The sequence below is a fragment of the Coloeus monedula genome, assembly GCF_965178545.1.
Source record: "Coloeus monedula genome assembly, chromosome: 1".
NCBI classification, from domain to species: domain Eukaryota; kingdom Metazoa; phylum Chordata; class Aves; order Passeriformes; family Corvidae; genus Coloeus; species Coloeus monedula.
In genome coordinates this window covers 44,610,247-44,633,064 of record NC_138781.1, presented here as the reverse complement: position 1 = coordinate 44,633,064, position 22,818 = coordinate 44,610,247, and the positions used below count along the sequence as shown (strand labels likewise).

At 40.8% G+C, this 22,818-nt stretch overlaps 2 protein-coding genes across 4 annotated transcripts in view; one reads left to right on the top strand and one right to left on the bottom strand.

Annotated features, from left to right (window-relative positions):
• Positions 1 to 9,474, top strand: part of TOPBP1 (DNA topoisomerase II binding protein 1) — a 28,999-nt gene extending 19,525 nt beyond the window's left edge. The window contains exons 23-27 of one of the 2 annotated variants that reach the window (XM_082283376.1): positions 312 to 475; positions 1,371 to 1,511; positions 2,468 to 2,557; positions 3,010 to 3,171; positions 5,798 to 9,474. In XM_082283376.1, the coding sequence (XP_082139502.1) occupies positions 312 to 475; positions 1,371 to 1,511; positions 2,468 to 2,557; positions 3,010 to 3,171; positions 5,798 to 5,923 (683 nt within the window). In that variant the 3' untranslated portion in view covers positions 5,924 to 9,474. Of the gene's footprint in view, positions 1 to 311; positions 476 to 1,370; positions 1,512 to 2,467; positions 2,558 to 3,009; positions 3,172 to 3,525; positions 4,224 to 5,797 lie in introns of those variants that run through there. The other variant, XM_082283375.1, reaches the window with a different exon arrangement.
• A 137-nt stretch (positions 9,475 to 9,611) lies between these two features.
• Positions 9,612 to 22,807, bottom strand: CDV3 (CDV3 homolog). Of its 2 annotated transcripts, none has more exons than XM_082283391.1 (5): positions 22,380 to 22,807; positions 19,889 to 19,968; positions 17,560 to 17,705; positions 16,327 to 16,489; positions 9,612 to 14,856 (listed from the first exon to the last, which is right to left on the bottom strand). In XM_082283391.1, exons 1-5 carry the CDS (start codon positions 22,608 to 22,610, stop codon positions 14,850 to 14,852), a joined length of 627 nt encoding a protein of 208 aa, XP_082139517.1. In that variant the 5' UTR covers positions 22,611 to 22,807; the 3' UTR covers positions 9,612 to 14,849. The 2 variants fall into 2 exon arrangements, with proteins under 2 accessions (XP_082139517.1, XP_082139516.1); XM_082283390.1 differs by lacking the exon at positions 9,612 to 14,856 and adding an exon at positions 14,863 to 15,288.
• Between the last annotated feature and the right edge of the window lie 11 nt (positions 22,808 to 22,818).

Here is a 22,818-nt window from a genome sequence, read left to right as displayed (position 1 = left end):
TCTTCACTGTTGGGAGTGCCCAGGATGGGCTGTCTTCTGGTGTCTCTCGTTCCTGTCTGTGTTGCAGTGGTACTTTACAAAGCCACTCTTTCCTGGCTGCTTCTCCCTCCCTAGCAGCTTCTGTCCATGTCATTTCAATGATAATACTCTCAATGTAAATTTGAGTTGAGTTTTCATCTCGTCTTTTCAATGAGTTTTCATTTCACTTATTCATCATTAAGTGATTCAAATAATTCTCACTTTGAGTTGATCCTTTCTGTGTACAGCATGATACTGAGATAATTGGAATCAAATTCATTCCTCAATTCAAGGTGGAATAGTACTTGAGAAACAGTACTTTGATCCGGGTTGCACACACATTGTTGTGGGACATCCTCTTCGGAATGAAAAATTCTTGGCTTCGATGGCAGCTGGAAAGTGGGTGCTTCATCGTTCCTACCTGGAGGCATGTAGAGGAGCTGGCTGCTTTGTTCAGGCATGTGACCCTATCACTAGGACATTAGTAGGTTTTACAGTTTTGCATTTATTTTTGTTTTGCACTACTAGGAAAAGACAACTTCTCAAAACCAATTCCTAGTTTAGGGTGCCCAACCCATGGGAGTTTCAGAATCCAAAATCTGAGACGTTTTTGGCCAGCTTTGTCTGAAAACTAGTCCTAGACCAAACTCCTGATGTAAGATAAATGAAAATACCTATGCTTTTTATAATAGCTTCTTAAAATTGAGTCTTTGAATACCTTTTGGTAAATTCTCACCGGTATCAGCAAATTTACATGGCTCTTGTTAAACCAGGAATAAAATCTTGATACTTTCAATAAATAAACACATATTATTTTTAAATAACTTGATTCTGTAACCATGTACATAAGTATTTTTGAACTCTGCCTCTTCTGCTGCCTTCCTAACTGTTAATTTTGCAGTTCTCCTGGGTCAGGCAGTTCTTTTACATTGACCGGGCTAACTTTAAAATAATGCCTGTAGACTGCTTCATATCCTTTTGTATTAAAACCAACTTTCATTGTTTTGGAAGACACTGCAGAAATATAATCAGTGGTGTCCAGTGTAATGAGTTGCTTTGTCCTGCTGTTGACTTCTATGGTAGATGTAACTGCAAGAGGAATCAAGTTGTGTACATGACTTGATGTCACAGAAAACATGAGTTAATTTAGATATGCATGTGCAATTAAGAGCCATATCTCAAATTTTACCTACAGCTGTTTTGGCTAGATAAAATCCATATATATAGCTAGAGTGAGATGGGGTTTTTTTCAGGGTTTTATGTTTTCTATGTGGTGTGGGTTTTTAAAATCTGTTTTCCTGCTGGTAAAGTTGGCAGGACTGCTTTGTAATTCAAGTTTATGGCTGTTTCAGGAAGAAGACTATGAGTGGGGAAGTAACTCTGTACTTAATGTTTTGTCTGGAATCAATGTAAACCAGAAGAAACTAGCACTGGCAGCCATGAGGTGGAGGAAAAGAATTCAAAAAGGGAGTCGAGAAACTGGTATTGTTGAGGTATATAGATACTCCTGTAATGTAAGCTGTACAGTGTGGGTGAACAGGACAGAAACTCACCAAGAAACTAAAAACTTAACTGTCAATGGAAGGTAACCTGTCTTGTTATCAAGAACAAAATGTCTTGGCTTGATATATTCTAGTTAAGTAATTTTGTTTTTTAAAAAACTTTCTGTGCTGGTACATTAAAGTCTTAGTCTCTTCTGAACCAGTGTTCATGTTTTGCAAAGCTGGAATTTGGCTACTTATGTATGTAAATGTCCCTCAGCCAGGAAGATGATGTTTATGCTTCAGAGCTCTGACTGGAGAGCCAACCTAACTCAGCTCCGCTAGGAAACCAAAACTGGTTACTGGTTTCATAGTCTTTCAGTGAGATTTTTGGAAGCGAGACTTGAACTCTCCAAAGCCTTTCAACTCCTCTCTCAAATCAGGCACTGCAGCTGAGGATTCATTGAAAGGTGTTATTTCAATTATGTCCGGAAAAATGTGTGTTTTACAGTAACCTTTTTAAAAGGAATGCCTGTAACAAATCCTCCCCGCCCTTTGCCTACTTGGAAACCACACTTGAGTGTTTGTAGGAGGCAACCAGTTGGCCCTCGGTGCTGTTACTGTAACTAAGTGCAGGGTGGGGGAACAGAGGAAAATGTTTCCAAGTAACTGGGGTTCTTTTATTATATGATTTCTCTCAGCGTCTGGTGTTCTGGAAAGCATACTCTCTGCTAAGGGTCTTTCCTTAGAAGGGGCTGGGTGGCAAGCTGCTGACTGTGGCCCAATAGTATGTTCTGTGGAAATTTTTTCTGGCATGTACTCTTAAAGGCAAACCTAGGTAATTGCAAGTCTTCATCTGATAGATGAAGATTCTCAAAAGATTCTCAAAAGGGGTAAATTATAGATCCATTAAGTGTTTGTACTTTTTCAGTACCAGTGTACTTTTGACTAAATTGTCTTTTATCTAGGGAGCTTTCAGTGGTTGGAAAGTAATCCTGAACGTTGATCAAACCAAGGAAGCGGGATTCAGGCGCCTTCTTCAGTCAGGAGGAGCAAAAGTATGTAGTTGTTTGAAAAAAATAATTAAATACATAGTTGTTGGTTTAATTTTTTTTTTCTTTCTGTCTAACTCTGTGCTGGGCATTTTTCATGTGAGTAAAAGGTCTTAATGAACAAAATTGCTTACACAGGGTAGCTGAGAAATGGTCAAAGGGTGGGAGGAAAAAGCTTTGTCATCTTCACTTTGCAAGTGGTCAGGCAGAGCAGCTTGTCTGAGGTTACCCAAGTCAGTAGTGCTGGTGGGAACTGAGGATAGAATTTCTGTGCCCTGCTGTGATGAGAAGGATCACCCCTCTGGACAGGTATATGATGGTACAGAATGTAGCTGTAAATGGTATTTGGTTTCCCACTGGTTTCTGTTAATTTGTTGAGTGAAATTAAAGGTCATGAACTTCATTTGTCTTGGGGAAGAAACACAACTAAACTTTCGTGGGTCATGTTTTGTCTGCAGGTGTTTTCTGGCCATTCTGTGTCTCTCTTTAAAGAAGCAACTCACCTCTTTGCTGACTTCAGTAAGCTGAAGCCAGACGACTCCAGGGTTAACGTGGCAGAGGCGGCAGCCCAGGGAGTGAACTGCCTCAGACCGGAGTACATCGCTGACTACCTCATCCAGGTGGGCATGCCCGAGGGATCCCCGCCTGCCACACAGCCCCAGCCCCCTGCAGGGGACTGCTGCTCTACCAGTCACAGGCCTGCTTTGCCAGCAATTGTGGCCACAAGGTGCCTATGCTGAGGGCTTGGATCTGTGGCCTCAAATTTATGCTCTAACAAGACTTGTTCTGCTGCTGGCAGTGGGATCTGTTGCAGGGTAGGGAGCTGCTTGCAAAACACATTCAAAATGTAGGTGTGTAATGTTTGTTTTGTTATTTTCAGTTTTAGACAACTAATGAGCTGTTTCTGTTCTCTCAGAAGCTGCTCTTCTTGCTAAGCTTGTGCTTCTGCTTCTTTTTTTCTTTCCCTACTGAAGGATCCACCTCCCCCTATGGAGTCTTACCACCTGCCAGAAGCCGAGTCTTACCTTCAGAATAACTCAGATCTTGGAAGTGGATTATCCCAGAAAAGAAAAGCACTGGGAGAAATGAGCAGAGTCAAGCGATCCAGAATACACTAAGCATATTCTCTGTTCTTAATTTGTACATTTTTAAATTCATATTTATATTTTTTCATTCTTGCCTAAAAAAATTAAAAGCTTTGAGTTTCACCTCTAACTTGTCCTGAGATTAAAATAAATTTGCAGTAATACTTACAGGAAAGATTACTTTGGTTACCAGTAGCATCTAAAAATATGGCAAGAATTCATCCAAAAAATACTTTAATGTGTCCAAACTATCCCACTAGTGATTTTGTCTGTGGATACAGTTGTATAATAATAGTTAAAAAATAATTTGTAGAATGCTTATCACATCTTTTATCTGTGTTTTGGGGAAAATACCAGTTGATGAGAATTCCATTGCATCTCCCATGTAGTAATGGGCTTAGATTTTTACATGAATATTTCATCTTTTGCTATTTTGTATTGGAAGGGAAGAGGGAAACCAGACAAAAAGAACTGGCTTGTAAATTTTTGTACTACTAGGGAGTGTAATAAATTTTCTATAGATCACAGGTGCTGTTGCTGCCATCCTGAGTGCTAATGAATCTGCTCTGCAACTGTAGAAACAATTCTGTTACTCAAGAGGTGAAGTTTGTCTTGACCATGTTCCCTGTTTGACTCTGTGACAGGAACCAGAGCCAGACAAAGACTTCAGTTTCTGGCAGCTGGAAATGTTCTTAGTCAGACAACCACAGTATTTGACAAAGTGTTTGACCTTTTCAGTAACAGTGGGGTCTGGGTCTGTGTTTACTGAACTTTGTGTATGTGAGTGCACTGTCATAGTCTGGGCAAAAATGTGCTCATGGAACTTGAGGAGCTGTATTTAAGCAGCTGGAATTACTACAGCCTGTTTGAACAGAAAAGCACAGCATTCACTTGCACAGGACCAGTGGAGTTGTCTGGAAAAATTAATGTAACATTGAAGTCTATTTAATTTACCTCTTTTTTTGTTTTGAAGGCAAGGGTGTATTCTACATTTATTTTCTAGCTGCTGAATACTGTTGTCTAGAAGGAGTTTGTATCAGTATTTGTTGCAGATCCAAGACTGAGCCACAAGTGTCTAAGCCCTGTGCAACCTGGAGCATCACTCTAGGCTGGGCAGAACTAACCCTTTGCTTGGGGAAGAGACAAGGCAGCTGAGCTGTGGGTCTCCAGGTGAGAGAGAACAGGAAAGCACCTTGTCTTTATGTGCAAGGCTGTACTTTGTGCTTCTGCTTCCTACTTTACTGCAGTGGATCTTTTGTCAGAGAGCTCTGCAACCTGCTGTCAGAATGACCTGAAGGAATTGTCAGGAAGGATTGCAAATGAATGTGATGGATTTGATTCTTTTAAAGAAGTGAAATATGTCCCCCTATCACTGGGGGCTGGGCTGTGACAAGACTGCTATGTTGAGTTGCAGTGACTACAGTCTTATCACCTGCTTTGGTTTTTTTTGTTCATGACAGCTTGATGCTTTTTGGTATTTGTGGACATCAAACATCTCCAACTTGTTCCAAATCCTCATACTGAAAATAATGCTGCTGTTAATGCTTTACATCACATTTTGAATTAACTTTAACCTTGAATTAACTGTTTCACTGTTCTACTTCTGAAGTGCTGCTTTGCATTGCAGGCATTTGAAATAGGTGTGAACATTACCAGGCAAGACCTAAGGTTCCTGTGACTTTTTCTTCCCCGTCCCCAGAAGGGTGGAAGGGTGTTGTTGCTATTCTCACTTTAGATAAAAACCCACTCCCTGACCCACTTAACATAAGCTTTAAAAGAAGTCTTGGAGCCATACAATTCCTGCAGCTGCTGTGAATCCTGAGGCAGGGCAGAATGGGGAGCAGCTAAAATCAGGCACATACCAACATGCAGTGAAACCAGTAACCTGGGATCTGAGTACTACATATTCTCCAGTGTGCACTGCCCTGGTGGACACTGATTTAAAGGCAGAGGGGAGGCAGGACAGTGAGGGGGTGCTGGGGAAACAGGAGCAGAAAGCAGCTAGAGCCAGCTCCTCTTCTGTGCTGGGCCTCAAACACTGCCCTGCCATCCAGCACACTGCTGTCCATATGCCACACATGGGGGGAACACAACACAAGCAAGACAAACTTGGGAAATGTAAATTCAGTTGGTGCTGTTAAGATAAATTTATTTTCTTCAGCTTTCTTCACAGGAAACATCACGAAAGTGCTTTACAGAGTTTGAATACCATTACTCTACCGTGGGACAAAAGGACAACAGATGTGTGCAGTCCACAGTTAGAAGTTGTCATATGCGGCAGCCATGATAGGTAAACCATGGTAAAAAAAAACCCCTATTGACAGAAATATATATAGTTCAGGTTTTGAACTTAAGTTATGATATAAACATAATTGTATAAATATACAGGCACCATTAGGTTCCTGTGTTAACTGTGGGGGCCACACAGGGATTCTCAGAAACAGATCAGATTGAACTCTACTTTGTTGAAACAGCTTCTGCTGTGCTCCATAGGCTCCCAGCCAAACCATTTTCCCAGACAGACAGTATCATTCTTTCTTTTGCACTACACTGAGCACACAATTATCTTTATTTCTTCACATTAAGTCTGAAGCTGAGACATTCTGGTACATTGTTGAAAACAAATTCAGGTTGGTGGTTCTTTTCTTTCCTTTTCACTTACAGAGAGATCCTCTTACAATTCTTCCCTCAGTAATCTCTTCATTAAAAAAAAAAAAAAAAAAGCTTTAGGCTAGATCCTGCTGTCCAGGTAAGACAGTTTTGTTTAAGCTAGGATGTTACCAGTCATGCAACCCTACTCCTTCCCATAGCTGAGCTGTGTTGTACTGTGAACAGTGCTACTGCCTCCCTTTTGCTATATTTACTGGGAATTAGGCTCCCATGTAGCCTCTGAGGCTCTAGGTTTCAGTTCTTCAAGAAGACTGCACTTACTTGCTAGGCAATTTTGCAGTGTTTGTGATACTACAGCCCTGACAAAAAACAGTGCAGCATCATCAAGACTCAGGAGTTCTTGCCTCCTGCTTTCTAAGTGGTGAATAATTCAGGCACCTGACTAAGAAATCCTTGGCATGGTAATAATGCAGATGAACAGAAGGAAGAATACTCTAGGGCAAAGAGAGGTCAAAGCAAGAGAATTTTGCTGAGCTTTGAGTTCCGGGGCAAAAATGAGCAGAGCCCATTACCCCACTGTCATGCCAGTTTCCAAAGCCACTTTGCCTTTTACCCAATTCCAAGTAGAGACACAGTGCACGGTCACAGAACTTGGCAGCCCTGAAGGTTACTGGGCAGTTAGTAAGTAACAGTACAGAGCTACAGTGGCAAGACAGGGCTTTGGTGAGTGTAGCAGCAGAGATGAGTCTTCCAGTGGCAGGGAGAGGGTATGAAGTATTACATTCTAACAACTCTCAGATTCATTGGCTTTGTTTTCCCCCCCCACGTCCTCAAAAAGTAAAAAATTCCAACTCCCCTTGGCCAACTTAATCAATTCCCAGCAGCCACAACTGATTTTGACAGAATACTACTGTAATAGAACACCTATCAGATACAGTTATTGGATGCAAAAGCCAAGGTACATTCTGCTCAACCAAGTGTCATCATTAGTACTGGAAGCAGCTGCTCTCTAGGATGTAGTACTCTGATAATTGAGGTAATGCAGCTCTCAAGGGCCAGGCTGTGCATCCTACCAGGCTTGAGTCTGCCCTTATGACACATCCTTTGTATCTGTAAACATAACATGACTGGGAAATGCAGTCAGCACTTAAAGACAACATCATTTACAGCTGCTCTTTAAAGCACAAGCTGATGAGAATGAAGAGATGACACAAACCACAAAGACTAAGCCTGCCCTGCAGTGTTGCTTCATCTCAAATATTGTAATCCAGTTTCAATATCCAGTTAAATACTACTACAGGCATATTAGACCAAGCATGGCTGAATCCATGCTGGTCAGAGACTAAGTAATAGTAATGCATCTGCTTCATCTCTGGCACAAAGACAATAACCTGGAAATTTAAAACAAGTTTCTATGAGACTTGTTCACTGGCACTTGATTCTGGCTGTTACACCTAGACTTCAAGTGACATGATCTCAAATAACATTTTAATGAAACTGACCTTGTGTGGCAGAAAAAAACTCCATTGAAACCAGTGAAGTTAGGCTCTGGGAGCCCAGACATATATTTTGCCTTTTTCTCAATAAATTTGTTCTCTTGGATCAGCCAGTTTTTATGGTTTGAATCATTTTGCTATGGTTGTACATACTCTCAGAGATACAGAATAAGTGGTTTGTTCTAATTAAAAAAAGGAAGCTTATGACAATATTTTAACTAACAGTTTTCTGTAGGCAAGTTACTTGCAATAAAGCAGACAGATGTAATGACTTCATTGCTGTTACTGAGCTAGAATGGAAATTCAGTACAGAAGATAAGAGACAGGAAAAGGAACAGAAAACATCAGATTGAGTAAAATTTAGTAAGCACTTGCCATGCTACTCGCTGACCAGAAGAGTGAATTATATACACGAAACTGAAGACTTCAGTACATCAAATGGCAAAAGCCAATCCCCATGGAAGTTATTAGGTTGATGGTGATTGCCAGGATACTCTAATTGACTCTGTAAACTTGGCAAATCAGGGGCAGGTGAGTTGTCAACAGAAAAAACCAAGGCAATAAATACTGGAAAGGTTTTAAACCATTCATACATGCTCTGGTAGTAGTTGTGACATGAGTCTGAATTAGTTGTGATCTTTCAAGGGGACGATCTAGGCATCACCATGGGCAGCTTGATGAAGACATCTGCTCACTGTGTAGTTGCAGTCAAGAAAGCGAGTAAGATGTTAGGCTGTATTAAAGACACAACAATATGGAAAAATATTACAGCATCTATTTCTCTTAGAGGTCCTCAATGAATATTTGCTGTTTCTTCAGCACCTTAAAAAAAGTGACATATTAGAGAAATACAGGTAGGAAAATTATAAGAGAATGGTAGAAGCAGCTCCTTGGAGCTGGAAAGACAGTAAGACTAAGGTCGTTTATTTGTTAAGAGGGGCATAGATGATAAACATCTTAAAAGTAATTCTCCTTCCCACCATATAACAAGATACATACTTTAAAGTCATTTTAAGCCACCTACAATATATGGACTTTAATATCACTCATTACCATCATCATCGTAAGTATTCCAAAAAGCCCCATGTTATTCTTCAGTGCTTATGTGCTTATTCAGCTAGTTAAACATTTCCTCTGAAGCAACTGCCACAGTTTGCTGAAGCTTAACACTAATCATTTCTGACAGAGAACTGTCACTGCTGATGCACATTAACAACTGTCTTAGAGGTGCTGCAATGATAAAAATGTCAATAAGAGAAGATAACTGTTGGGCCTCATCTCTGTCCAGGACCCATCAGAACTCATTTGTCTGCATGCAGGCCACCATCGTGTTCTCTATTTTTTTGAAGTCCCATTGTAAAAGCTGAGCAATGAACCTTGAAAGCACCAGCAAAAGCAGACAAAGGCATATTCATAAGTTACTGCTTCATGTTACTCCAGCTGCAGTTAACAGATAAATCAGGAGGTAATAATAAATAGGGTAATCACCTCTGCTGTATCTGTTTTCCTTCCTCTTACCTATCCCTTCTGCTTACCCCACTCAGCACAAGTTCTTGATAATTTCTTCCCTTTGTTATTTCATAAAAACCCCTCCATGGCCAACTATTTCCCTTTTGTTCATTCCCTTCCTCTACAGTTTGCCTTAATACCAGATTTTACAAGTTTTGAGGATTATTCTCTCTTCCCATTTGCCTTGTTGCTGCATGCCACTTCAGCTTAAATAAGGGAAAGAATAAAGAGCAGGAAAAAGGTGTTTACACACGGAGAGGAGAAGAATAATACATTCCTACAACAAATACCAGGAGTGAACATTTCTGGTTCACATGATTTGAACAAACTTTAAAACAGCCACATTATAGGAGATGGCTATCAACTGTGAGCAGGATTTTATTTCAGTCACGGGGTTTACAAAATATAGCAATATTGATTTTAATATGTTCCACATAAAAACAAAGAGCCTCATATTAATATGCCATTTAGGTTGCACAGATAATTGAAGAGAGGAAATACCAGTTAAGAGTGCTCAGCCTGAACTTTTTCCTTACCCATACATACTAAAATAAGTCTAATTACATAATACTTAAATAGGACGTATATTACATTCCATAGAAATAAGCCTTTGCCAAAATAGTATTAAAATACTACAATAAAAGCTAATATAAAGATCTTTTAATAAAGATTTTTAGTCCTCTGTAGAACCTTCCATCAGCCCCAGCCCTTGACAAAGAACAGCTTTGGCCTCACAACACCCCTGTGAGGTAGGTTGTTGGTTTTTTGGTACAGCTGGGGAAACTGAGGCAAAGTGAAACTAAATTACTTGAACATAGCAGCTCAGCAGAAAACCAAGGCCAAATCCCACTCTCTTGGTCCCATGCTTCCCCTGCTCTTGCTATGAAACAGGCTTGGCTTCTTTTCAGTGCACACAGTTGTTTTAGATATTTTCCAATCCAATATTCCAGACACACTACTTTTCCTGGTGACTCATTAATACTGTGATATGTCTTTAGTATTTGTATTCTGGCTAAGCGGAACTTCACTGAAGTGAACACTGAACTTCATTAACCTTGCTGCATCAACACATACTCTTAAGCAACTGAAAATAAACTCATGATGTTATGTACCATTTAGAAGATACTTCACCAAAAAAAAGTCTTCATAGCTATTTGAAACAATGTCTCAGCCTTTTATCATGCAGAAGTGAAAAATAATTTTCTTAAATACACAAGTTACTTCCGAAGAGGATTGTTGAGCCATCTTGAAATTTGTCCTCAGTTCTCTCTTTAGGCAACAGGTCAGACAGCTTCATACCAATGCAAAATTCTACCTTCTCTCTGAACAGATTCTCCCAATTTGTTGAAAGGAAGAAATAAAATGGGCTGCCTTCCCCAAGTACTGAACTTTAAACAGTTTTGCTGATTTAAAGTCAGATGAATCTGTCACTTGTGCAAGCAGTACCTATACAGGCAGCACTTGTACTATCCAACATCTTACGCTCCACTCCCTGCCTCAGGCTACGCACTTAATGTTATCATTTAGAAAACAGCCCTCGTAATCCCTCTCTTCTTATAGCACCTATGTTTTATTTGCATAATTTCCACTCTCCCTGATTTATTTATTAATCTTCCTTCCTGCTCTATTTCACTTCAAACAGAACATGGTAGAACTACAGGTGATGCTTGAGGAGCCAAACTTTAGATACACAATATTTATGACTTAAGACTCCTCAGTTCTGTTTTCTGCTGTCATTTCTTCCTTCATCTGCTAGAGCTTGCAGGCTCTCATATTAACCTCAATACAGACAAGCTATCTTTTTAACTTTTTCTGGAGAGTTTATCTGCAAATATGTCAGATTTCCTCCCCTCTGTACATACCTAATTTGTATATCCGAAGTTTAAGTACACTTATTATTTTCTTATACTGCCAAACAAAAGCCCCTATTTATCATTAAAAACAAGTTTTAACATTAAAAGCTGAAAACAGGGAGAGGGAATTTGGGAACTAAGTTACAGTCAGGCAACAAAACCTGGATTGTGGGTGTTCATAAAGATTTTATGGTACTCAAGGTGGTTTTGGTATAATTTAGTTACTTGGGCCACTGAGGTATAAATTTCTGACCACATCAATATTGGAAAGAATAACATTACTACCTTGTAAGTAAGCAACCTTATTAAGCACATGAAGCTGTATTAATCCCTGCTCCATTTTAGTTAGGGTATTTGACAGAAAACCACAAGCGACTTTAAAACTGCTCAACCAGGCAGAAATTAGAAAGGCAAAAACTACAACTATTGCAGAAGCTCAGATAAGCAAACTCCAAGATGTGCAGCCCAATCAAATTTATATTGTGTTTACTTGACCTGAACAGCACAGAGGTCTCAGCCATGGTGTGTTAAAAGTTTCCAAGAGCTGACGGATGCAGTCAAATACCAAAAGCCCTATTCCCTGTGGTGTCAGGCCTCTAGCACAATTTGTACCATTAAAATTCATGTAAGTTACTGTGGACATGACTGCTAAAGCTAGCTACAAATACAAAACTGAAGTAGCAGGACACAGTCACTTTTAGTTGTCCATTCCTCTTCATTTGTGAGTAAGATTAAACATGACACAGCTAAACTGGGAGAGACGGGGAGGGGCAGAACTAATCCTCTCCTACATTTATCATCAGCTCAATACAGATTCCAGATACCTACAGTAGACATTTGGGAAGTCCAACTTTATTGAAGTTACCTAGTTTTTAGAATTTTAACATCCTTAAATACAGACTGTATCATTGAGAAACAAATCCAAACTGTTCTTTTCCCAGTAAGCACTGGACATTTCAACGTTCTACCAGTAAGTTGGTACCTTCATGGCTCTTTTATTGTAAGCCAAAGAAATAAAAACCTTTAAACTGGGAATTAACAAGCAACCCACCATAAAAGCGTGTCACAGGCCAGGGAGTCCCTGAAGCAGCACACAACTGCATTAAACTGACTGGCATCAAGGACAACTGACAACCCTTCATTTATGGAATACGCCTTCAAACGAGCATTTTGAAGGAATGAAAAGGACATTCTTAGCATGCCTCGAATGAATGCAACAACAAACCAGATAAAGTTGGACTTCAGAGTCTCCAAAGCATACCAAGCTTCCACAGAGGACTGACTTTCAAAATTTCAGGCATGCAAAACAATTACTTGGTACAAAGAAGATACTGACAACTGGCATTTTGATAGTTGCTGGCAGCTATATTTAACACAAGAAACACTTCTTTTAAAACAGTTTAACATTCTGTACTACAGAAATCTGCAGCACTTCCAATTTTTTTTCCTTATGCCTCCAGAAAGAAACTGGAATGATATGCTTGAGAGAAGCCCCCAAAGGAACACCTTTAGTTATCAGTACCTGATGGGCTCCAGTGATAGCAGCCATCTAGAGGCTGGGTTTTTCTTCCCCATTCTTTAATTTAGCAGAGGTACTTTCAAGTGAAAAGCAAATCAAAGCTACATTCATACTCAACTCACCATCTCAAACCAGTCCTATATGGTGGGAGTAAGAAGACACTGTGCCAGATAGCACACTAAACTTCTATGTATAAATAAAAGTTTTATTAATATGCTCTGCTATAAGCTCTGAAATAGAGCCCACCTGGCCATAAGGACAACTGCCCACTCCATGGCCTATCCCTTAAGAAATCCAAATGCTCTGTATCCTCTGCTATTGTACAGTCATGAGCTCAAACTAAAATGTAAAGACTCACTAGACTCCAGAATCCATGTATATTTCCATTTTATTTGATTTGAAACTTTTACAGGGTTTTCTTGAACTGCCAGAATTCATGCCCAAAAACCTCAGATTAAAGGTGGTACAATGGACAGTCTCATCTACCCTTCATACAGGAGACTAAAACTATTCATGTGCATTAGTGATCTCAATCTCTTTAGAGCATCAGGAAAAGCATTTTAAGACTTCACATCTCTACCCCATCAAGTGACATGTCCATTTACCAAGAATTCCACAAGAAATTGTGACAACAACATTTTTGCTGGCAACAATGGATTTTCAAGGAAGATACATGGCTCAGAGTCCAAGGTATTGGTATCAGTCTTTCAGCGGGGTTTTGTTTCCAAATGAAGTCTCCAACTTTAGGAATAGTCTCTTGAGCCCTCTCTTTAATAGCAGCTTCTAGCAGAATTTTTATAGACAGTTAACTCTGCAAGGGCAAGGCCAGTTTTAGTCTGTGCATGAAAGAACCAGGTGAAACCCCAGCCCCACTGAAGTCAACAGCAAAATCTGCATTGGCCTCAGAGAAGTAAATTTAAAGCAAGTCAGCAGTTAGTCAAAGGGAACCCAACTGGGTGACTCCTGAACTATCCTTATCTTCTGCACATACACAGTACTCCCACACACATAAGCAAGCTTTGTTTTGCTCCCTTGTTTTTCTTGCCATTGGCAACTCTTATGGATGTTGGGTCTGTTTTTTGGCATTTACTCTGAGAAACCTCAACACTGGAGCACACCATTATTGTACTTCATTTTGCTTCTGGTGTAAAAATTCAGAGAAGAGAAAAACAGTTACAGCAGAACACTTCTGGTACTTGACAGGTTTGGTTCACTGAAACAGTTACAGGCAATGTCCTATATTCCTAGTGTACCAGTGCCATTTTGCCTACTTCCACTAAATTAAGTAACTTAACAAGTCACTGCTTTCCATCATTACTAAACTTCCTGACTGTGAATAAACACCATTTATGAATTATACTTGGAGGATTGCTGCCTCAGAGAGCTGCATGCTTCACAGAAGTAGCCAAACAAATCAGGCTTACCAGCTTTAGTTATCTCTCTGCATATTAAGTTATTCTGCTTATCAAGTAAGCATCACTCCTCAACAAACAAATAATTGTTTTTGATAGAAGATAGTTTTTATCTAGTACCCCTACTGCCACATGTCTCATTTTTAAAGGACAAATTCTGAAGACTGTAGTTGGGAGTCTGGATACCTCTGTGTCAAATCAAAACTCTAAGTCTTAGTGCTTTAGGGTGAGAAAGACAAACTTCATGACAAAAACCAAAATAAACCCTATTTCACTACAACATCTTATCATTGTTTAAATATACTGCAAATCGATATCAGAAACAAGGCAGGCATTTTTTTTATGGGTAATAGAAAAAAAAAACTTAAACAGACAACTTTGAAAATGGCTAATGCAAACAAACTATTCAAACCCATCATTCCTGAAATCAGATACTTGAATGAGTTTTAATTTGTTTTGCAGTTACTTCCGTACAGCACTCTAGAAAGGTAAACAAACTACAGCTCTGTTGTACTTGGATAGTGTGAGTGGTATGGGACGCTCCAGAAGTCTCTAGTAGGCTATGGCTACACACGACAGGATTCCTCAGAAGGGGAACGAACAGGTTTGTCATTAAGGTCACTTAAATCTTTGTTATAGCAAATTGGAACCAAATGGCTGACTTCTGCAGGATTTCTGACAGGAATCCAGTAGAGCTGGTTTCAAGTTTCAGATGGCCACTAAAACAGCTGTAACCTTCTCTTCCAGAAGTTGTGATCCACATGGTGTCCACAATGAGTGCATCAAGTCTGAGGTAGTCAACCTTTACGAAGGCTCAGTATCTGAACATAAAAAGATTTTGAAATGACCACTGGCTGTAGATATCTTTCTGAGCAATTAAAGAACACTGATGACTCTTGTTCAATCATTTACATTAATTTGCCCCATATCCAATGGAGAAGTTGCAACATATTACGCTTCCATAGTGCAGGAGAACCAATCACTTACGTCAAAGTAGTCTGCACTTGCTGCAGTAGATCCAGCAGAAATAAGGTGGCATGTTCATCATAGCTGTTAGCTGTAGTTTAGTTACCTTAGTAGAAGGGTTACCAAAAAAGCATTCCTTAATTGTACTGTGTGTGCGGCTCTACTGATCCCCAAGCACAGCATACTGGTTGTCTAGCTGAAGTTTAAGTGCCTGGTTTTTTGAGACCTCATCCCTACCTCTAGTTTTGTATTTTACTACTTCAAAGCTCTTCTCCATTTCTTTATCCCTATGGGAAAATAAATGTAATCAGTAAATATCTTATCACTAACTTGTGAATTGTGAATTTCTAGTCCATTTCCACCCCATCCCAACAAAAACACTATGAACACAGAACAAACACTAAGATTCAGAGTTTAACAGAATACCTAAACATTCCCAAGCAAATCTTTTAAAACCTTATCTCCAAAATAAGTTCATCACCCAGTACAGTTTAGATTAACAAAGTAAATTTAAGTGCATTTATGAAAAATAGGTTCTAGAGAGCAGAAGTCACTTTCTACAATGTTCATTCAGAATTTCCTCTTGGTTCAATTTACACCATTCAAATCACAAAGCATCAATGACAGCCTGTCTCCTTTTCCACACCAAAAAATACCCAGAGGAAACAAAGCTTCTCCTAAGCTGTACTAAGCAGTAGCATAGCAAGCAGGAGGGAAAAATACCCCAATAAACAAAAAACACCCAAAATCCCCCAAGTGAATTATGTATTGGCCTAGTCATCTCTTCTACTGGGAATAAGGTTATAGAAAGATCAGTATTCAAAAATAGGGTAAGACTGAAGTCTTCAGCACCACATAATACGTAACACTTCAGCAAAATTGGGGGAGCTTGTCACTAAATCACAGCTCAGCCAGCCAGTGTATTGATTTGTATTTGCATTAAACCCCATTCCTCTGGTTAAAGCACCTTCACATCTCTAACAAGAAGCCACATGCTCAGGGCTTCCTACATCTGTCTGCTGACAGAAGGAACACAGCCTCACTATGGCTAGTGTCTGAAGGAACCAGATGCTGTCAATAGCAGAAATATTCAGGGAAATCCTTCAGCCATCAAAGATAACATAACCGGCAGTCTTGTTTGGCTATCTCACTGGGCTACATCCTATCAAAGTTATTTCACAGGAACAGAATTGGAAAATACATTTACTGCCTCTTAGTTATTTCTTTCCTCTATGGAAAGATTCAGGCTTAAGCACTAGGACAAAGTAAGGACATAGAGAATGCAGCTGGAAATGTCTCTCAGGGAATCAGTGGAATGCACTTACTTTCGACTGTCTACGAGCTTGGCGGTGGACTGCAGTGATGGGAACTGAGTGTCACTGTAGATCTCTGGTGGTCCTTGCTGTGCTCTCCGCGGCCGCCCGCCCTCCCTGGCGCCGGGCGGCCGGTACACGCCACCAGTCTGCACTGGCTCTGGAGTTTCTGTAACTAGGTAAAAGAACAAGATTCACACGTGAGAACAAGTTAGCATTGACAGCTGAAAAAAACCCAAAACAACCAACACACAAACAAAACTCCACAAAGAAGAAAAATGAAAAGAATCTTACAAGTATGTTTTCCCACCTTTTAAGCTTTGGAAGCAAGTATTTTAGATAAGGCAGGAAATCAGGTGTCGTCTAACTTAACCCACACCCAGTCAAATTGAAACGTGGCTCCACTGTATTGCCTCACGAAGTTTAGGGAATCCAAACTACTAATGAGGACTTCATGTTTCTCATTTGCAATTTATTAGCAACAACTTAAAACACATTTAAAACAGATTTAAGCACATAATTACATAGTTGCCAAATCTTATTTAAAACACCTCTCCAGATGCAGAGGGGACTGTCCAAATAGTCTGCATTTAAGGTAAAAATCTAACATGAAGTAACACTAATTAGCTTTACCTCCTTTACAAACAAGAAAGAGCACAGCAGGCTATTTTTCAATTAATTTCTCAGTGGAAAGAATATTCTGAACTCAGAGGATGACTAAGTAAGTAGTTTATCTCCACTGATATTAATAAACTGTATTTAATATTAATAAAAAAAAGTCCTATGCTAGTTAAAGAATCAATCTTGCAATGCCATGTTCTCGGTACTCTAGAACTGATTTGAAAACCGTGCTATTAATTGCCACAATAGATCAGATACTGGCTGAACATCCACTGAAGTGTTAAAGCAGCATTTTCAGATCAACAGAAATGCTTCCAACAGGTATTTTACAGACTGCAAAACAGAGGGATCTCCTGCAAAGACAGAATGCTTCCTCCCGTCCCTTTGAAGTTGGAAATAAAAAAACCCTTCCACTTGTGTCTTAAAGGATCTGACAGATACTTTAAATTCAATTCAGTTCCTCAGATCCTTTGACAGGGAGATTTCCTTGATGGCTAGCATGCCAAACAAGCCATTAGGTTCATTAGAGGGTGCCTGAACAGGAACTGTTCCTTGAGCTCTACTCACTGAGCAGCTTAATTCAACCTGATGTAACTGGAAAAAAACAAGTCTGAGTAAATTTACCAATTGGTTCAACAACAGGGGCTGGTGGAGGAGCTGACTTGTTCCAAGGACCAGACGATCTGTCTACACCACCACCACCACCACCAGTCTCTTCCCAACTGTCACCAGGTTCTTCTCTTTTTTCACTTTCATCATCTTCTTTTTCACTGTAAGAGACAAATGATCAGTAGCACCTTACAAACAGAGGTTTAAGATTTGCCAGAGATTACACAGTCCTCATAAGAAAAGACATCATGGCTGCTGTACTAAAGACACTAAATTAAACCAGACTACACTAGTTCTGTAATCACTGTACTAGCAATTCCAGCTGAACAATTTCTGGCATGCTGCTACATAACTTGGCAACTGAGAAGGAAAAAACTCCTAAAAGAATTTTTAAAAAAATTCAACTTGAACTAAGAGATCAAAGAAATTGGTATCTTATTTTGAATGTAAAGGCTTTTCTCTTAGTAAGAGAGTCACACATTTGGAAGCGATTAGAAGATAAAGCAGGAAAGATCTACAAGTCCAGCTTCCATAAAATGCTTTAGTCAACAGGAAGAAACAGAGGAGTAGTGGTGAAAGAAAGCAAGTCCTGAGCTCACTTTTCCTATAACCACAATCCCCTAAGAAGCACTATTATATGTATGGGTAATATACAATCCACAAACAAACTCAGATCTCTTTTTTTAAAGCAGGCAATTAAAAAAAAAGCACAAGAGACAAAAATTTAATTTTTTCAAAGACAGACCAAATGCAAAAGCTTGGCTGTATTTTATTTAGACTATTTCATTTTGCATAGATGTAGTCAGACACCCAAAATAATTTGCTGGTAAAAGCTACTACAGAAAGCTGTGTGGTAGAATGGGACAGATGTGGAGGGTGACACTGTTGAAAAGAATCAAGACACTGATCTCAACAGCAGCAAAGTGTGAATTCAGAAGTTCATAATACACCAAATCCTACTAATCATGACCTTTGTAAGCTTTCTCTGTAAGTAATGATCAGTGAACAGAAAAAAATGCCTTTAAATGCCCTTTCACTGTTCATCCAAACACAGCAACAATCATAGAAAGGTGGTCCAAGGGCCTAAACACATCACTACCTTATTTTAAATGACAGTCAGAAGCTATGTCTACAGACTTAACTACAATAGAGCAAGCACAGGGAGCATCCCATCCCCTCCAGACACTCTGTATCTTTGTTTCAGCAAAGAGATCTCCAGAGATGGATAATTTATAACCTCTAGTAGGTTTTTCTTCCATTTACTTCTCCACTCTTCCCTTGAATCCACTAATTGAATGGTTACAAAATCCTGTGGCAGAAACTTCCACGTGCCTGAAAATCTGCCACAGCATGAAAAGTATCTGGAATGCTGGCCTTTGCCTGGAAAACCAAATTAGAGGCTTTTCAGTCAAACAGTACCTGCAGTCAGTGAAGCTGCAGCCCACTGGTTGTCTAATCAGACATGTGATTATCCACTGTGACAGTTCAATGCCATGGACAGCTTGTGGGACAAATTCATGCAAATAGCCTAAAAGGACTAGTTAACTAAAAGGAGTGGGGGGAATGCTGTGATCCAAAAAAGTAAATAATTCCAAAAATGTCAGACCTGCTCAAACAGTGAAGAAAGCATCTATTGCACTGGTTACAGGTAGGTTGATTTTAAGATTACATTATTTTAAACATCAATATCTGGACAATGAGGATTATCTGACATTCTCAGTCTACAAATGAGGTCACAAAAACCATTTTCTGACCCGACAAAACATTTTTCTTAACCAGGACAGACAACAGTAGACTTACTTTGCACCAGACCACAGGAAAAGTCTAATGAAAAAATGAGCAAGGAATAATGAATTAGATTCATAAACAGAATCCTGTGGGATCTTATCATGGGAGACTACTTTTACCAACTGTATTTTTGGTTTTTTGAAATACAAATGCAATGGTTCAGGAATTTGCTCCCCAACTGAAGATACTGAGTAGATTGAGTCAGATACCCTTACAGCAGTCAAATGATTCAGTGGGAATTACTGTCTGCACTCCTCTGAGAAATTCCTACTTGACTATCTTTATGGATGGGAATGTTAAGCATTTGTAATAAAAAGTCCTGAGTCCCAAGCAAAAAAGATAGATCTAGAGTAGGAATAGAGATTAAGAAAATAAAGAGAACATTGGCAGAGACCAGTCAAACTTAAGTTACCCAGTAGCAAACTTGTGTACTATCAGAAACATATCAAACCTCTCTTTAACTGGACTCCACGGGAACAGCTCTGAAGAAAAAAACCATCCTTTTTAGATATCAGTAATGATTATACTAAAGAAAAAAAAGAAGAAAAGGTAGTACCTTATTTGCATGGACTGAACTCTAAGACCACTATAATCAATTTCTTCCTTTTGCTCAAACTCCTTCCAATCATCCTCTTCCTGTAAGAAGAGAGAAATATAAGGTGTCACCTTCTCTGCAACCAAAGTAGAAAAGAACGTAACTAAGATAATACAAAAAAACCTGAGAGTGAAGGTACAGTTCCAGAAGAAACCAAACTGTGTGCCCCGCTGCCAAGAGGGGAAAGGATTGCATGCCCTCATCCCCTAACTTACTGTGTGTCACCTGGGATGCACCTGAGAGCTGACTTTAACTCACTAAAACAGCTAAGAAATGCCCCAGCAAAAAGTCACTCAAGTGAAAGAAAGCCACATAATGTCAGCAAAAACACATCAGGAAGTCAAGGAACAACATAATGTATGGAACAGGACCGTGCAGTCATGACCAGGGCAATACAAGGGCAAGACCTCTCCCTGTCACTAACAGTAGGCTTTCATGACAGCTTGAATGCACACAAAACTTCAAATTTACTTTTCCATCACCTATTTCATGAGCCAAACAAAAAAGAACATTTGGAATAGCTTACAGTGGATTTATGACAAAGATTAATAATGGTACATTTGACTTTTTCACATTCACAACCAAGTTTATAGTCTTGTTTCCTGAGCAGTGTTTTTATAACAGTAAAAAGGTCAGCTTCAAAACCACAGCAATCTTAGTACACAAAATATGTGTATCTTTCAAGAGAACTACTTCAGGGTTTTAAAATGGGAGTTTGTTTGGGGAAAGAGGGACTCTCCTAAGTGAAGGCAATTTTGTCCTATGGTGTCATCAGGAGATTCTGGGATTATTAAGGTAGACCAAAAATGGACTAGAACAGATACACAGTCCTCCCATGTTCCCAGTCCCAGCTTTAAGACACATACAGCCTAATTAGTAGTTTACCTAATTCCTACACCCTACGTGAAATGCAGTTATATTACTCCAAATAGGAAGACCTTGTGAGCAAGGTCTGTCAAAGGCACAGACCCCTTTCCACTGAACAGCTGAGAATAAAGCTGCTTTTAGAGCCCTGTGCTGGGATCTTCTACACAGTCAATCTCCAAAAGAAAAACTCTGACCTGCTTTAGAGTAACAGCAGAAGCAGGAAGTGACCTCATGTTAACTGCACTGCCTGCTGAAGATTCAGTCTTCTGGAAGAGCAGGAGTCTACAGCTCTAAAATATTTTGGATTTCTTACATTCCCATCTCCATGGAAACATTACAGTTTCCAAGCTAATGTACCTTTCACATTTAGTGACTTTTGTTTCTAATCCAAGTACTAGCTTCAGTCAAAGCCAAATACTACTTTGCAAGCAAGTGAGCAGAAGAGCAGCTGAAAGACTACCACTGACCTTGATCTACTTCGAAAGCTACTGCATGTGTCAAACTCCCCAGGTTAAACAACAATAGGAAACAGCAGACTATTTCTTAAAATTCATTTTGAAATATACAGCATTAGAGCTCTTGTAACTGCTTCTGGTTTTAGTAATCCATCTAGCACAACGAGAAAATATCCTTAAATCACTGATCCTCTACATAAGCATGAATGAAGGTATATAACTTCCAAAACCCCTTTCACAAGACATCTTTCTGTACTCTGAGAGTATAATATTATTGGGATAGATAAAGATTCGATTTGTACCAGAAAGACAGGGAACACATCCTCAGATTACTGTGTGCTGAAGCCTCCAAAGGAAAACAATACCAAGAGGCAAAAAAACCAAGCCAGAAATAAAGAGATAAAAGGCACAAGTAATTTTTTACGTCCTATCCGCCCTGTCTAGCAGACAAATATATAACAAAGGTACTGCACGTGTCAAGCTCCACAATTTAAAAAACATCAGGAAACGGCAGAGTATTTCTTAAAACGCCTTTTAAAATTCACAGCATTAAAACTCTTATAACTACTTCTGATTTAAATTTCATTACTTCGGTGCTGATGTTGTGGACAGGGAGAAAAAGGGCGGAGGAAGAAACAGAGAGCTACCAACTCAACTAAGGACATTTAAGCTCCTCCTGCATGCTCATCGTTTCACTTTTATACGCTATCAAAAACAACAACAAAAAAAATTACTGGCAGCAAAACCCTTCCTGGCAACAAGGCACAGAGCTCGGCGGACTCTGGGGGAATCATATCGCCAGCGTCCACAGGCCACGCTGCACAGCTCCAGGTGGCACCCGACGCAAACCTCCGGTTCCGGCCGCAACACCCAGAAACATGGGAGGGAGTGCCGGGCTGAAGCGCAGCTGCAGAGCGGGAAGGGGCCCCGCTTTCCCGCCTCCCACAGGGCCGAGACGCCCGGCGAAGGCTCCCCTCACCCCGCCAGCAGCAGCAGCAGCGGCAGCGCCCGCCCGGTAGCCCCGGGGCGGGGCCGGGAGCGCCGCCAGCCCCGCGCGGCCCCGGGCGCCGCATGGCCGGGCGGCGGCGGCGCCCCCTGCCGGCAGGAACCCGCGGCCTCCCCGCCCGCACCTTGCTCGCCGCCTTGGCCGAGGAGCCGCCGGCGGCGCCGGAGGCGGCGGCGGCCCCGGAGCCACCGCCCTCAGTCGGTCGCGGGGTCCCCGCGCCCGCCGCGTTGGAGCCAGCGTTGGAAGCGCTGGAGGCGGCAGCGGCGGCGGCACTTCGGCTGCTCTTCTCCTTCCGCTTCTTCTTGTCCCGCTTCGCGAAGAAGTCGTCCAGGCTCCGCTCCTCGGTCTCCGCCATGGCGGCGGCCGGGCGGGGGAAGGCGGGCAGCGGCGGCTCGGGCCAACAGGTGAGCGGCGGGGCCCTCCCGCTGCTCGGCGAGCGCGGCCGCCCGGCTGCGGCTGCTGCGGCGGCTGCGGCAGCTCCTGCCCGGGCCCGCCCGGCGGCCCGCACGCCCCACGCCTGACGCGGCCCGCAGGGAGCGGACGGGCTGAGGGGAGACGGGGCG